The sequence below is a fragment of the Manacus vitellinus genome, unplaced genomic scaffold, assembly GCF_001715985.3.
Source record: "Manacus vitellinus isolate BGI_N305 unplaced genomic scaffold, ASM171598v3 scaffold_38_pilon, whole genome shotgun sequence".
In the NCBI taxonomy this organism is placed as follows: domain Eukaryota; kingdom Metazoa; phylum Chordata; class Aves; order Passeriformes; family Pipridae; genus Manacus; species Manacus vitellinus.
The window spans coordinates 2,897,327-2,911,442 of NW_021940526.1; the positions used below are offsets into that span (position 1 = coordinate 2,897,327).

The 14,116-nt window shown below is 38.8% G+C and overlaps 1 protein-coding gene across 5 annotated transcripts in view; it reads right to left on the bottom strand.

Annotated features, from left to right (window-relative positions):
* The window catches only part of PLCB4 (phospholipase C beta 4), a 168,742-nt gene that overhangs the window by 10,156 nt on the left and 144,470 nt on the right, over positions 1-14,116 (bottom strand). For all 5 annotated transcript variants that reach the window (XM_029961664.1, XM_029961662.1, XM_029961663.1 and 2 more), the window contains 3 exons: positions 12,431-12,546; positions 8,050-8,125; positions 2,583-2,758 (listed from right to left, as the gene is read on the bottom strand). In XM_029961664.1, the coding sequence (XP_029817524.1) occupies positions 2,583-2,758; positions 8,050-8,125; positions 12,431-12,546 (368 nt within the window). The remainder of the gene's footprint in view (positions 1-2,582; positions 2,759-8,049; positions 8,126-12,430; positions 12,547-14,116) is intronic.

The following is a 14,116-nucleotide window of genomic DNA, read 5'->3' on the forward strand; positions in this document are numbered from 1 at the left end:
GCCAAAGTTCCAGTGTCAGCTCAACCTCCTGGACTGGGGCTTCAAGATGAGTCTCCAGTTCAGCAGTAAAAACACCCTCCCTCTCATGGGCAGTGGTGATGCCTGTAGCCAGAGGTAACTGGAAGAAGTAGATAAGCCAGGATGGTAAAGAAAAAAAAAAAAAGGATTCTGAAAAATGTGGCATGGCAAGATTTAACTGCTGACTTCCCACTGTGTCACACTGACTGCAACTCTGAAACTTATACAAACATGTCTTTTAAAGGGACACTTTAGGTGTATATATATATATGTATTTATATATATGTGTATATCCTTGGTATTTATACATTTTATATGTATTTTGATGTGCATTAACATGTTATGTCACCGGTATTGTTTGAATAACTAGAAATCTCTTCTTCTATTAAAAAAGTGCCACTGCATAATTTTTCTCTCTCTCTCATGTCATTTTATCTGGAGCACATAATGCTTGTGAATAACAGCTCCATGTCCCCAGTTTCTGAAATGCTGCAGGATCACCACATCCAGGTGAGTAAAGGTAACAGTCTGAGGAGGTGGGGGGCACAGCATCCCCAGAGTTCAATAAGCTTCAGGTTTTTAGTGGTGTCTGCTGCCTTCTGCTTTGTTTTCAAATGAGCTCAAAGCACAAACTGTAATTGCTTTTTGTAATGCACTTGGAAGGAAGGTATCCTACCCTACAGCAGATAACTACATCATTTTAGATTATTGATCCCTCCTCCCAGCCCTGTGCCCTGTGCTGTGATATCCACCTCATTACCCCGGCTCACAGAGAGGGAAGCAGTGAGAATATCATGCTGAGAGCACGGTCCACCTCCTGCATCACCCTCAGAGAGATCCTTTTTTTTCCTATGGATACCAGAGCTGTCTCTTGGCTGTTACATACACCTCTACAGATAAATGCATATGTCTTCCTACACACAATATATCGCATTAAAAAGTCTACCAATGATTTAGTGTGAAGTCTTCTGAAATATTCATAGATTCAGACACAGTCTTAAATTTGTTTTAAATGGGAAATTCCCCAGTCTGCACATTTAGGACTTAACCCTTAAATTCCCAAACACACTAAATTGCAATGAATAAAGCAGGAAGAATATTGAAGGAAGAATTTATGAGGATGTAGATTTTCAGATCTAGTTCTTAGTAGCTCTGAAAATAGAGCAATACATGGACTGAACACAAATGATTTCTCACAAGAAAATAAGATCCACTGCTAAGAATATAAGAATCATGTACAAGAAATGAGAGTGGGCTGCTTAAACAACATAGAGATACAGAAATTCTAAACCTTAAGACTAAAATTAGGAGAAAAAAAGCTTTAAAAAATTTAAACTTTGCCTTAGTGTATATATAATAGCTGCCTGGAATGACAGCTTCTAGCAAAGTTAAAAGAATATGGAAATATGTATGGAAAAGAAAACAAAAACCTCTTACTTCCACAGGGGATATATTAGTAAATTATCTTTTAAGCATTGTGGTGAATAGCAAATAGGATAGAAAAAAAGACTCAAAAAAACCCCGAAGAAGGTGACGTGATTTCTTGGGCTACGTATGATTTGGAGACACAGCACCAAGGACTACACCTTCCTCTGGCTAATAACTTTTGAATTATCAATTTGTATTATAATTTAACAATTTTTGGACTTCATATTTAACTGGGAATGTTTTGCAGGACCCTTGAATAGATGGGTTAACACAGAGATTAACATAAAGATGAGCTCACTACCAGCTTTTTGCTGGGAAAATTCTCTGTTGGATGGAAAGCTTGCAGGTCCCAGCCTGTGTTCTCTCTGATGCAAAGATAAGCTGTTTTTTCACTCAGGAGTTTAAAAAATAATTTCAATTTCTTCTTCAAATGTGATTTCTTTATTCCTTCCCCCCCTGCTTTTTATGTGAAAGATGTTGAAGCCACTTACATACAAATCTAGATACGTATGTGTATATATGTGTGTATGTTCCTATGCTTTTAGGCTGCTTTGGATAATAGATCATAGCATAGAAAAGTGATTCTCTGCTTACTGCCATTTTTAGCACTGTGAATATGATGTGTATTTAATTTTATTTCATTTCAAATGGGCAAGATGGTTAATTACAAAAGCAGCAGTGTCACACAGCATCTTCTGTATTCCCAGCAATACTGTATGAAGATAAGACATCAGCCTAATGTAGCTTATCCTGCAGCCCCTTGTTTTTATGATCACTTTCCATGGATCTTTCATATAATCACCAGTGCTATAAACACGAGTTCATAACTGACAGCAACTCCAAAGGATATTTCCATATTTGATACTTCTCATTTTCCAGCCTCTGAATTTGAGTTCCAGGGGAAAGTCGATGCAAACTCCCATTGCATCTGCTGCCTTTAATGAAGTTCAGATAATCCAAACCAGCTAAGTAGCACATTCCTTCACCTCCCTAAACCTTGTCTGATCACTTCTTTTACTTCTCCCATGCATTCAGCCCAGTATCTCTGACAGCAGTACAGAGCTGTAAACACTAAAAGTAAACCATAACCCAAAGCAGACACAAACCACATCATCAGGTAGCACTGCCCTGCTCACCTGTCATGGGAAAACTTCAGCTGCTGGGTTTGTTGTTCATGAGCATTAATCAGCAGTTTCTTCAGTAGTTCACACTGTTGGTTCAAGTGCAGGTCACGGATCTCTTGCTCTTCGGCGCTGTGCGTGTTGATCATCTCGGACCACTCTTTAGTGTGCTGAGCCACGATCTCCTTGACCTGGGGGGAAGCAACAGCAGCTTTGTTAGAGGTGCTCAGATAGGCTGGGAGATCAACTCTTCCTGCTGCTGAAGATGATGTAAAGACAATCATAAAACAGGTTGTGAAGAATGCAGCTAAATTGTGAAAAATGAAGTTACACTAATGAAGTTGCCTCACAGGGTAGCAAAGCCACCAAGGACACTACCACCTACTATAAAACCAGATGTAAACTAATCCCTACTATCAGGACACTATTATCTGAAGTGCCCTGAATAGAAAAGCTCTTGACTGTACTATCCTTATTTTAAAACCTTCTCTAACACTGAGTTCATAATAAAATGGTTTCACATCTTTGGTTGCCAAGAAAAAAAATATATATTAAAAGTTCTGAACTTAAAAATGGAAAAACCTAGTGAGACAGTCTTTCATTTTGTGGAGACAGTTTTACACACACAGTCAGTTTACAGAGAAATCCTGTGTTTAATGCAACCTGAAACTGAAGATGGGCTACATATCTTTGTTTGATATTCATTAAGTCAGCAGGGAATCTGACAAGGTTTCTTCTCTTCCTTATCTCCCAAGACTCACAAGAATAATGAGATTAAAGTTTTGGAATGTTCCCAAGAGACAATATTAAGAAGTCTAAATCACCAGAGTTGTTATTATAATAACATATCACACTCAATGATTTCGAAAAGCAGCTAATAGAAAGATATGTTTTATTATCCTTTAATAATTATCCTTGGGTATATTGACATGCTATCCTACTTTTCCATAGATGGTATATAAAATACGCTTCCCAATAAATCTATTTTCAGGTAATCATTTCAACTGCTACTATAGTAATTAATAACATCTAGGTCATCTTCTACCAAAGTAAATTTGATCTTTTATATCAAAAATTGCCTCAATATTGCTCAGAAAGTGAGAGACTGATGCCAGTATTTCAGCTCCTCTGAAGGCCCTCTTACACAAAAGCTCACATCACCTATTAAATCTGGACCCCTAATGAAAAAAAAGGCAAATAATTTTGGAACAGATCAGGGTCACCACTACCAAAAAAACAGATTTGCATTTAACTACAGCTAAATAGTGGTCCCATATCAAAACAGGTAGGGCTGGAGGCAGAAGCAGCTGATGGAGAACAACCTAGAGTTTTCTGCAGCTGTCAGAAAACAACAAAAGCATTTTGAGGCAGAAGTTGGTACGACTAATACAGGTCTAAATCATCAAGGTGTTTAAGAGTGAGTGTACCTCCAAAAAAATGAGCTATGCTTATTTTTGTGCTTGTGGGTAGATGTACTACTAAGCCAGAGCCTGTCAACTATGAAATGATATGAAGGATGTGGAGCAGTCAGTGGGAGTAGTGTTTTTAGTAAGATGTTCATGAGGCAGTACTGCCTTCAGAGCCAGAAAAACAGGAGGATTCAATTTTAAAATGAGTCAAAATAAATGCTTGGATTTTGGTAAGGAAGAGAAACTAATTTTTCAGATGGAGTTTTTGAAAGGTTGCGGGGCAGACACTCCAGCTCTCCTCTGGCACACACCTAAGGCACTTTGGTTAGGACCAAGGGAGACCTAGAGTGGACTTAGGAGAGCTAAAGGTCATGGCTGAAGTTCTTAGGAAACCTTGTTCCTTATTTATTTTCAATGCAAAGTTTCCAGATGGAGTCAGCTCTATCCACGACTTGAAGGAAAAAAGGGACAGGTAGATGGATCCAAAGTCCTGGGTCTAACTGGGACCACAGTAGAAGAGGGACCACCCAGAAAGCAGAAAGTCTAAATCAGAATGTTTGAAAGTACTAATATTTAAAAAAGACAAGTACTATTATATGACTCAGGGAGCAGGCCAAGTGTTTTCCTCCACTGCTTGCTGCTGTGTGACTCTCCCAAACAGTCTGCCACTTAGGACTGTGTTCCACATTAATTTAAATATTAGGAAGTGCAGGGGGTATTAACATATGAGCTCTGATTTCTAGGCACAGTTTTACATCACCCTAAAATGACAGGCAGGTATTCCAGTAAACAAAAAAGTGTGTTCCTCTACTTAAAGCCTCCTTATGCTGTAGAGAAAATGCAAAACAAACTTTGCATAAAAAAAAGAAGCATGACTTAATAAAATAGTGAAACAAATAGATGTATAAATAGTGGAAGCCCTGGTGAAAGCAAGTCTTTAGTGACTTAGCTGCAAAGAGTATTTACAGAGCCCAAGTAAATGCAGGGAAACAAAGACTCAAGGGCTTGTTGCAAATGAGTAAAGTGATAATTATTTTTAAATGGTTAATGTTATAAACTACAGAGGAGTATGAAGGCAGGAATTCTGTATCTCAGGTACACTGATACCAAAGAATCATATCTCAAGTTGGAAGGATCCATAAGGATCATGGATTCCAACTCCCAAAGAGGAATCCTGCAAGGAGACTACAGCAAGCACTACAGTACCTTCAGTATTTAACCTGAGAAGGAAGTAAGAATCACAAAACCCCTGCCTCTGTTCATGGACATATGTGCCAGTGATGTGCTGCTAATTCCAGAATCAGCATGTAATAGTCTAAGAAACAAAACTTGTTTATGAGTTTTTGTCCAGGGATGTGAGAGAAAGAGAAGCTTTCCTTTAAATTACATATCCACCAAGCCAGGAGTCTCATTTCAGGTACAGCAAGATATAACCTGATGAGAAGGATGTAAGGGATGTGCCAAACACCAGTTAGAAGACTTTAAATTTTACTCAGAGTCAGAAGAACTTAGAACTCATGGCCATTAAAACATCTAAAATCCAATTTTGCTGCGGATCTGTGTTACACTTCAAAGTTCAGATGTAGCAAACTCAGAGTACCTCCCTGCTTTTCTCCAATTTACTAGCATCATAGTTAAAATTACTATTTCATTTTCACTGGGATGTGCTCTTGTTCTACTGCTTTCCACTATTAAAGCAGTGTTGCCTGTCCTAAAGGATAGGAAAAAATAACCATTAGCTAACTTCTCTCTTTCCTGTTCTACAGACTCTGTTTGCCAGCCTGTCTTTTCATCTGTTCCTTCAGTAGGCCCAAGAGACTAATTAAAATCTTGATAAGGAACTTTATTTTGCACAGCATATATGCAAGATGTTTGTTTAGTCACTAAGTTCAAGCAGGAATGAGCTTTGAAGTAATCTTTCCTTTTTTTGCCTTTTCATCCTCTGCCTGCTTGATATTGGGACCCACTTTTCCAATGCAGGGGAGTAATTTGCATTTGCTACGTTAATCGTGTGTGAAGTACACGTTGGGACATTCAGATCTAATTTAAATATTTTATGTCAAACTTGGGCTGGATGTTTCCTCATGACAGGAGGAGTTTTGTTAGATGAAAAGGTCTCTGGTGTTAAAGGTATACATGCATATTGTGGTACAGAGCTGCACCAGAGGACATGAGCTGTAATTAAAGCTGAATCATGTTCCAATCTGATATCAAAATTAGTGGGCCAAATGCTGTGAAATGCTGAACAACTGTTAATTAATCAAACTCCCAGTATATCAGTGTAATGCAGTCAGCATCTCAGAATTTAATCTAATTTAATTGCACCTACATTCATCTAAGATAAAAGTTAATTTCCCAATGGTCTTGGGCACTGTTTTCCAACCTGTTGCTTGCAAACCTTTGAATGATCTCCGGGAATAAATCAAGGGCCTACACAAGGAAACTGAAACAAAAGAAGTCAGTAAATAATCTGGACGATTTTGATGGAACCACAGTGAGCAAGACACTGAAAATCACTAGAGAAAACCAGAGAGGCAGATGACTTACAGAAGAGTTCTTTGGGAATTATCCAATACACAGAAGCTTGGCATTTCAAGTCTTATATTTGAGTCCTACATTTAAGTCTCCTTTCAAAATGTCATCCTAAAACCTCACAGGGGAGTGGACAAAATTCAATCTTTTTTTTCCCCAGATATGGATTAAATTGAAGGGAACCAGTCTGAAAGCAGGATTTTAAAAGGAAAACAGCTCAGAAACTGCATATATTTGTGGAAAGGGAGAACATGAGTCACATTTGTTGGATTTGGATGTCCTTTGCGTACAAATGACACTTCTTAACTCCAGACTGTGAATGACACAGGTGAGAAGCAGGGACCACAGCAAAGAATTTTCTGTAACTTCAAGTGAGTTTTGGAGCTTATGTCTGGATGATTAGGAGCTAGTGCTCCTCAGAGAGTTTATTTCACTAAGAGATTAATGAATTTTGTATTTTCTAGGTTGCCAACAAATTTGTTTTTATTTAAGGCAACAGTTCTAGACTTTTCACAGGGGAAGAAGATGGGGAGATAAGAGAGCACATTAGGTTTTATCCCTGGGGGCTCACTCCGTGTTCAGCTGAGAGGGCAGCAACAAGAAAGCAACCTTGTTTAGAAAACCAAGATCTTCTCCACATGGAATAATAAAACCAAAGAGTAAAGTTAAAAGAAGACAAGATGAACATTAACTTATTCTAGCCTCAAAGATGTGGCTGTGTTTGTTAGTATTTTCTATATTTGTCTGATTCTTTTCACAGGTTTCAGCTTTTACTGGGGTCAGTCTCCAGCACGCTCTTCTCCCTGGAGATGTTTTTGCACATGGATGAGCCTTCTGGTGTCCCTGCCACCCTCTAGTCTGGATATCTTTCAGAAACTTGAAAGCATGTCAGCAAGTCACGGATAAAACTTCCAAAGGGAATAGGAAGTCAGAGAACACAGCAGTGGTACAGGAGTACAGAGGAAGCAGCTCTAAGCAGCTTGGTGTGAGCCAGGAGCTTGAGAACAGTTTTTCCAAATGAATGGAATTTGAGTCCCAGAGCACCTTCATTCTCCAGCACCTTGAAGAAAACAAAGCCACTGCACAAGGGGGGAAAAAAAATTACTAGAAATAAGAAGGCACTTAGTTCAAGAGCAACTTGGGCTCCTCCTCCCCTAAGAGACAGACCAGCAAATGTCCACAGCGACAACGATGGAAAACGAAAAAGACTCTTCTCTATGTATATATTTTGGGAAAGTATTTAGCATCCAAATTTCATATAACACATATTCTCTTTGTTTAGCTAAAACCAACACAAATGACCAGTTTTGCTTCACGAGGAATGAATATGGCACTTTCTTCAATTCAAAACAGCAGGAAATTGATGCTGCTTTTAAAAATTCTTTTAAGAAACACTTTTAGACACTCAATTACTCCCATTCTTTTCAACATGTTATTATTGCTGAAAATCATTCATATGCTTCCAAGAAAATTAACTACCAGTTGGATCTCAAAATCTCCCTTTCAGATGTTGCATGTGTTAAAATTGGCTGTTTGCTTACCTTAGATTTGTGATCTGATGTTAGTGTCTGAATTTTAATTTCCGTTTCTTTCTTCAATTCAACACAATTACTTCCCCTAAAAAAAGGAAAATTGCAAATGTGTGCCACAAGTTAAACATCTCCCCATTCAGTCAGCTCTTACTAATTAAAATGTTAATCAAAGTTGAAGTGCTGCAGTGTATTGGAATGAAATTATTTCTTCTGGCAATTTATTCACAACTTACAAAATATTGTTGGATTAATGATCATTCAATTCAAACACCACATGATTAATTCTGGATTGGCCCTGCATTTATTCTATTGCTGAGGATGTGTCAGGCATCTCCATTTATGATACTTGGTTCCTTTTCCAGGCTTAAAATACCTTGCCAAGAAAAAGCAGTTTCTGCCTGAAAACTTCCAGGCATATTCACTGCCTTGCCATGGTTTTATACACTGTTTTAAAAATAATTTTGCTACTTTTATTTCGTTTGAGGAAGAGAAAAAAGAAGTCACTTGATTAATTACCTCACAGGGCGATCTGGGAACCCTAAATTGAACACCTATTGAAAATGTAGGTGTCCCTCTGTGAGAACACAGAAGTGAACGGGTTGCAAAGAAAGCGCTGGACCACACCAACCCACGTGGATGAATCCAAGCCATTGGATACCTTATATGACTTGGAAAGCAGTGAATCTTGAAGACATCCCTCACTCCTGTAACAAGACTTTGTGTTTGGGTCAAGTGTTAAGCGGGTTGCATACCAGTTTCAAAGTTTGTTTAATGCAGGAGGAGCGCGTGATTCCAAGGAACAGGCTGGCAAAAAGCTGGAGAAGGCCATCCTGAAGCTCCCCTGACGTGACTGTGGGTTAGGAGATGGATGGCTTCTACCTCTCACCCACAGAACTGCCTCCACTAAGCCCAATTACTCAGGTTGTGCACTGGGTGGGACGAAAAACTATTCCACTGCAGCTACAACAGGAATTTCAATTACTGCCTCACCAGAGTCAATACGGTTTTGAAGGCTGACAAGCTCCATCATTAACAATCTTTTTCCAGTGAAAGGTTTTTACAACAGAATACAAATTCACACAGTGCAAGTCTCTGTTATTTTGTCTGGAATAATACAATATATTGAGAGAGGTCTACTTTAACATCACTGTAATATTTCTGTGTCAGATTATCCACTGATGCAAAGTGGTACAACTCCACTGAGGGGCTGGAGCCACGTTCATTTATCACCTGCAGCTGGCCCTAATAAGAACGGTCACTGCTTGACTGCAGAAACATTAATACATGTTTGCTCCAAGAAAGGAGACTTACGAAACTCTCAACAACTTTAAATCCTACTTTTTTATTGAAGTACTGCTAAACTTAGGGAAAATGGCTGAGAATTTTATCATCAAGCAGTACCAGGTCAGCCCTTACTGAAAATAGTAGTGTGGTTTGTCTTGTGTTCCCCAGGGCCACCAGAAGGATTAGTCATTTATTTTCTAGCCATAGCAAGGGAAATTTTGTAGATATTTATAACACTCTTTTGACACTTTAGAAGTAATCTAAAGTCATAAGCAGAGGTTGTGACCACTGTTACCTCTGCCTGAAAAACAACAGCTGGAAGGAATTTGATTATCCATGTGGGTAGCCATGATCAGTCTGGCTGTAAGGAATGTATGATTTGTCATACACTGTGAAAGAGTAAATCAAACATATTTTATCCCAAATCAGTCTAATTAGTTCAATCACTAGACTTTCAGAATTCCAGACATCAAAACCACCAGCTGATCCCTTCTCTGGAAACACAGCTTTCAGGACATCTCAAGGCAACTTCCAGCCAGTTTGGACACTGGACATAAGGGAATTGCCTTCAGCTGCAGTGGAAGAGTCCACAGTTAAACCATCAAGTCACAGCTGGGAACAAAGACCCAGGACAGTGCAGCCCAGGGTCACATATCCCTGCTCAAACACAGACAGTTTAATTTCTGGGCAGTCTGAGTAAATCAGGGAACACAAACATACCTATGCCCATAAGCCTCTCTGATATTTTTAAGCATTTGAAGTGTACGACAGAAATAGCACAGGGAGCAAAATCCTGTCCATCTGTCGGAGAATTAGCATGTGATTAAAAAATTCTACTTTGCTGAACAATATGCAGTTGACATTTGTCACACCATGTGGCAGAAACAGACCACAAAAAAACTGCCCAAGATCAGAAGAGGAAGTCCTCTATACACCTATCAAAAGCCTTTTTGTCAGGAAATAACTGTCACTTTCAGAATTAAAGCCTTGAAAACATGTTTTACATGCTCTTTTACAACTTTTATTGCTTGCAAAGGTTCCAAAATGACAGCCAAGGAAATGGAGCAGGTCCTGTACTCACTGAACCCAGGACTCTGGATTCATCAGGTCATTTAAGTTCAATAAAATTTTTAAGTCCCAACCAATGTGTTCACTTTTAAACATGTCCTTTAGTACACTGCACAGTTGGGATGTGCAAAAGCACCTTGCTGAATGGGCTTCCAGGGCTGCATATGCAAAGACCTTGAAGGAAGCCAAAATATTTGGATACAGAATTAAAAAGGTCTGTGCTGATACTGGTTTTGATTTAATTGTTAATTAGATACCAACAGTTATTCTTGTAAAACTGAAAGAGCCATCAGATGACTGAGAGCTCTGGAGTCCATGGAAAGTATGGAGTCATGGTAAGGAACAGTATTTGCCTTTGTAGTGGATCTGCTTCTGGAGTGGTCATTTCCAACTTTTTTTTTAACTCACTGACAATTTAAAACTATCATAAAGGCTTTGGTTTCCATGGAATAAGTGTTATAACATTAAGAAAAGCTGCCGCATGTAGCCAATGAAGTGATCTCAGACTGGGAATCAAATTATCAGCTACTTGTCCCATTTGGGGTTACTCTGGAAAGTGTTGTTATGCAGAGCTTCCTATTTACTATTTATTGCACAGAGACAGCCACTACCACCCTTAACTTTCTGACACACCTTCCTTTGCTGTTTTGGCAAGACAGGCAGAGCCACTGGCTTCTTCTCAGTCCAACAGGAGCACTGAGATTCTTTAATTCCAGAGCACAGGGAAGCCTTTCTTCCCCCACGATAATTATGGTGTAATGTCTATGGATTAGTTCACCGTCACTGCGGTAAATAACCTGACTGTAATTATAAATCCAAGTAATCAATAAGCTTTTGCTGTGTTACTTTGAATGAAGTTGAATTAAAGCCACATTAAATCAATCCATTCTGTAGCTGTCCCCTCTCTCTTTGGAGAAGTAGTAATTTTCCAGAAGAAACTGCTTGAATTAAAAATATTTGGGTGCTTACAGTTCTCCTGTCTTGGACAAAAAAGTACAACATGACCTTTTGAAAGAGTTTGTGAGCTTTCAATAATTTAGTGAGGAGAATTCTCCTTACCATGTTTACTTCTGACAGTTCTATTTCTGTTCCGTTGCAAGCTTACAACATGCACACTCAAAAACCAAAACCATTCCAAATAATTTGTATAAAAAGCACTGGTGGAAGAATCCAGTGCCAAACAGGCATCTCTGTTCAGTGTTCAGTGAGTGAGTTCGTTGCCAGATGACAACAATATGAAATTAAGACTAACTATTAGGATAGCTGGATATAGAACTAAAGTAATTCCTGCTGTCTCCATGAAATGCCAGTCACAGGGCAAAAGGTGGAGAGGAGAAACTGCTGCCAGATTACACCACAGCAGCAAGGCAGCAGCAGGTCCTGCTACTGAATTCCAAATTAGAATTAGATATTTTATTAAAGTCCCCCAGCATCTTCCAGGAACCTTTCTGGGACAAGTAGGAGATTCACACAGATAATATCCCAGGCCATCAGCTACTGCAAATCAAAACATTTTCACTCAAGTCAAAGGAGTAGAACTGATTTATCCTAGCTGAGGATCTGAAGGATTTAAAAAAAAAACAACAAACAAAAGATATTTTGACTCAACAGCACAGTAAAACTCTATTATTCTAAACCATTCAGGACTTAGAAGCCAGCTTTCCCCCCAAAAAATCAAATCTTTGCTACTTTCTGGTCATTAGGGCTATTGAGGACCTCACTGAACACAAGAGTGACGTTCCCTGGGGAGTGCAGTGAGACCAGATCAAACCACAGAGAGAAAACTTCAGGGCAACTCCTTCACTTTTGCTGTTAAAACTCTGATAGCAGAAGACTAGAGAAAGGCAAAGAGAGTACAGCATTTATGGCCTGCTGCTAAAGCCTTCAAACATCTCATTCTCAGCCTGATGGGAGGATGTTGCTTCAAGCTGCAATCCATTCATTTCAATGACCTTTTTAAGAATTATTTACTCCAGACCACAAAAGCATAACATCTATTTTAATTCTAAAAAAAAAAAAAATTAAAATAATATCTTACCCCTTCTTCTTGATTGCCTTCTCTAACATTTTCTCGTATGAGACCTTTTCTTTATCATATTGGGCCACTATTTTGTCAATTTGGGTGCAGTGCAACTTCTGCATAGCGCTGTGCTCCTGGAAAACAGTAGGAAAACAATTAGGTTGCTGGATTTTTAATTTTTCATTTTATTGCAGTGTAAAAAATATCAGTGTACCAACAGATAACTCTGACAATGGAATTTAACCTGTTTTAGCCATCTGACATTAAACATCCCAGATATTTCACCATAAGCACCACAACATTTCTTCTTTGTTTGAAAAATCACGACCTGCAGTGAACCTTAAAAATATGGTATACCCTAAAACAAAATAATGATGGGAAAAACCAATATTTTTTAATAAATGTCCATTTAAATGCAGTGTAAAAAATCCGATTTCCAAGCTCAGATCAAAGTTTCTGAACACAAAGGAGAACAAATTTCAACCCACTCCCCTGTTCCTCTACGTATCTCGTACTGAATACAGTGACAGCCTCTTGGCCACTGCATTTCAAATAGCTAGTTAGTTATGAAAGGGGAGGAAAAAACTTTTCCTATGATAAAAAGATGACTCACTAAAGCATATAAAACACTTGGGTGTGTATATAGACAGTTCCTTTCCACTACAAGACTGTACAAGAAACAAAACACTTCACTTAGTGCTTACATTTACACTTCATTATTGAACTTGATTTCATATTCTCCTTTATCAGACCAGCTGCTCATAATGATGCAAATATTTAGCTAGCACAGAAAGCACTAAATATTGAATTTACACTACAACAGGAATAACTGTTCATTAATTTATGTTATTTTATTAATATCCAGTTGCTCCACATTTTATCTAATCATGACAAAAAGAACTGCATTAATTAATACGGCCTCTTCCAGGACTTTATTGTGTTCTATAGCTCATTTTGCATCTATTCTATGCTTGCTATTCTACTGCTCTTTGTTATTATTTTCTATACACCTTTGCCTTATCACTGCTTCTTCCTCTAAAAACACTAATTAAATACTTTTACACTCACTTTTACCAAAACATTAAAGCAAATGTTGCGATGCTCTTAAAAATCTAGCCCTGGGCTGTACCCCAGCACTCCAACATCTGCCAGGCACTTCCCTGGGGAACACACACAGCTTCCCAATTTTGTATTTAGAGTGGGGAACTGAATTTTCTGTTCTACAGAGGATTTAAAGGGAAACAAATAAGACTCTGTCAATATTAAAACATTCCAGCTTCACCAGGGAGTATTTACAGTGACTAATCAGGCAGGAAAAAACATAAGAATGACATAAACTTGACAGCACCAGCCAGACACAGGTGAAGCGACTGAGAACATCTCTCAAACCACCCACTCTCCCCTAAATGAGCAGAACTACACAATGCTTGCTCTGAAAAGACTAAGCACAAACATTGCAAAGCGTGAGACATCTGCCCACTCGTGTGACACTCCTCCATAACCTGGAATTCCTGCTTTTCCCTCAGGACAACCATCATTTAAGCCTTCTCTCTTTATCACAACCCCCCTGTAATCTTCTGCAGATCCCCTCTACTGCTGTGTACTGCCCATACACAGCTCCTGTATGTGAAATGGATCTATCCCCCCATTTTCTTCCCTGGTCCTTCCCCCCACCCAGTTCCCGGAACATGGATTTGCTTGTGC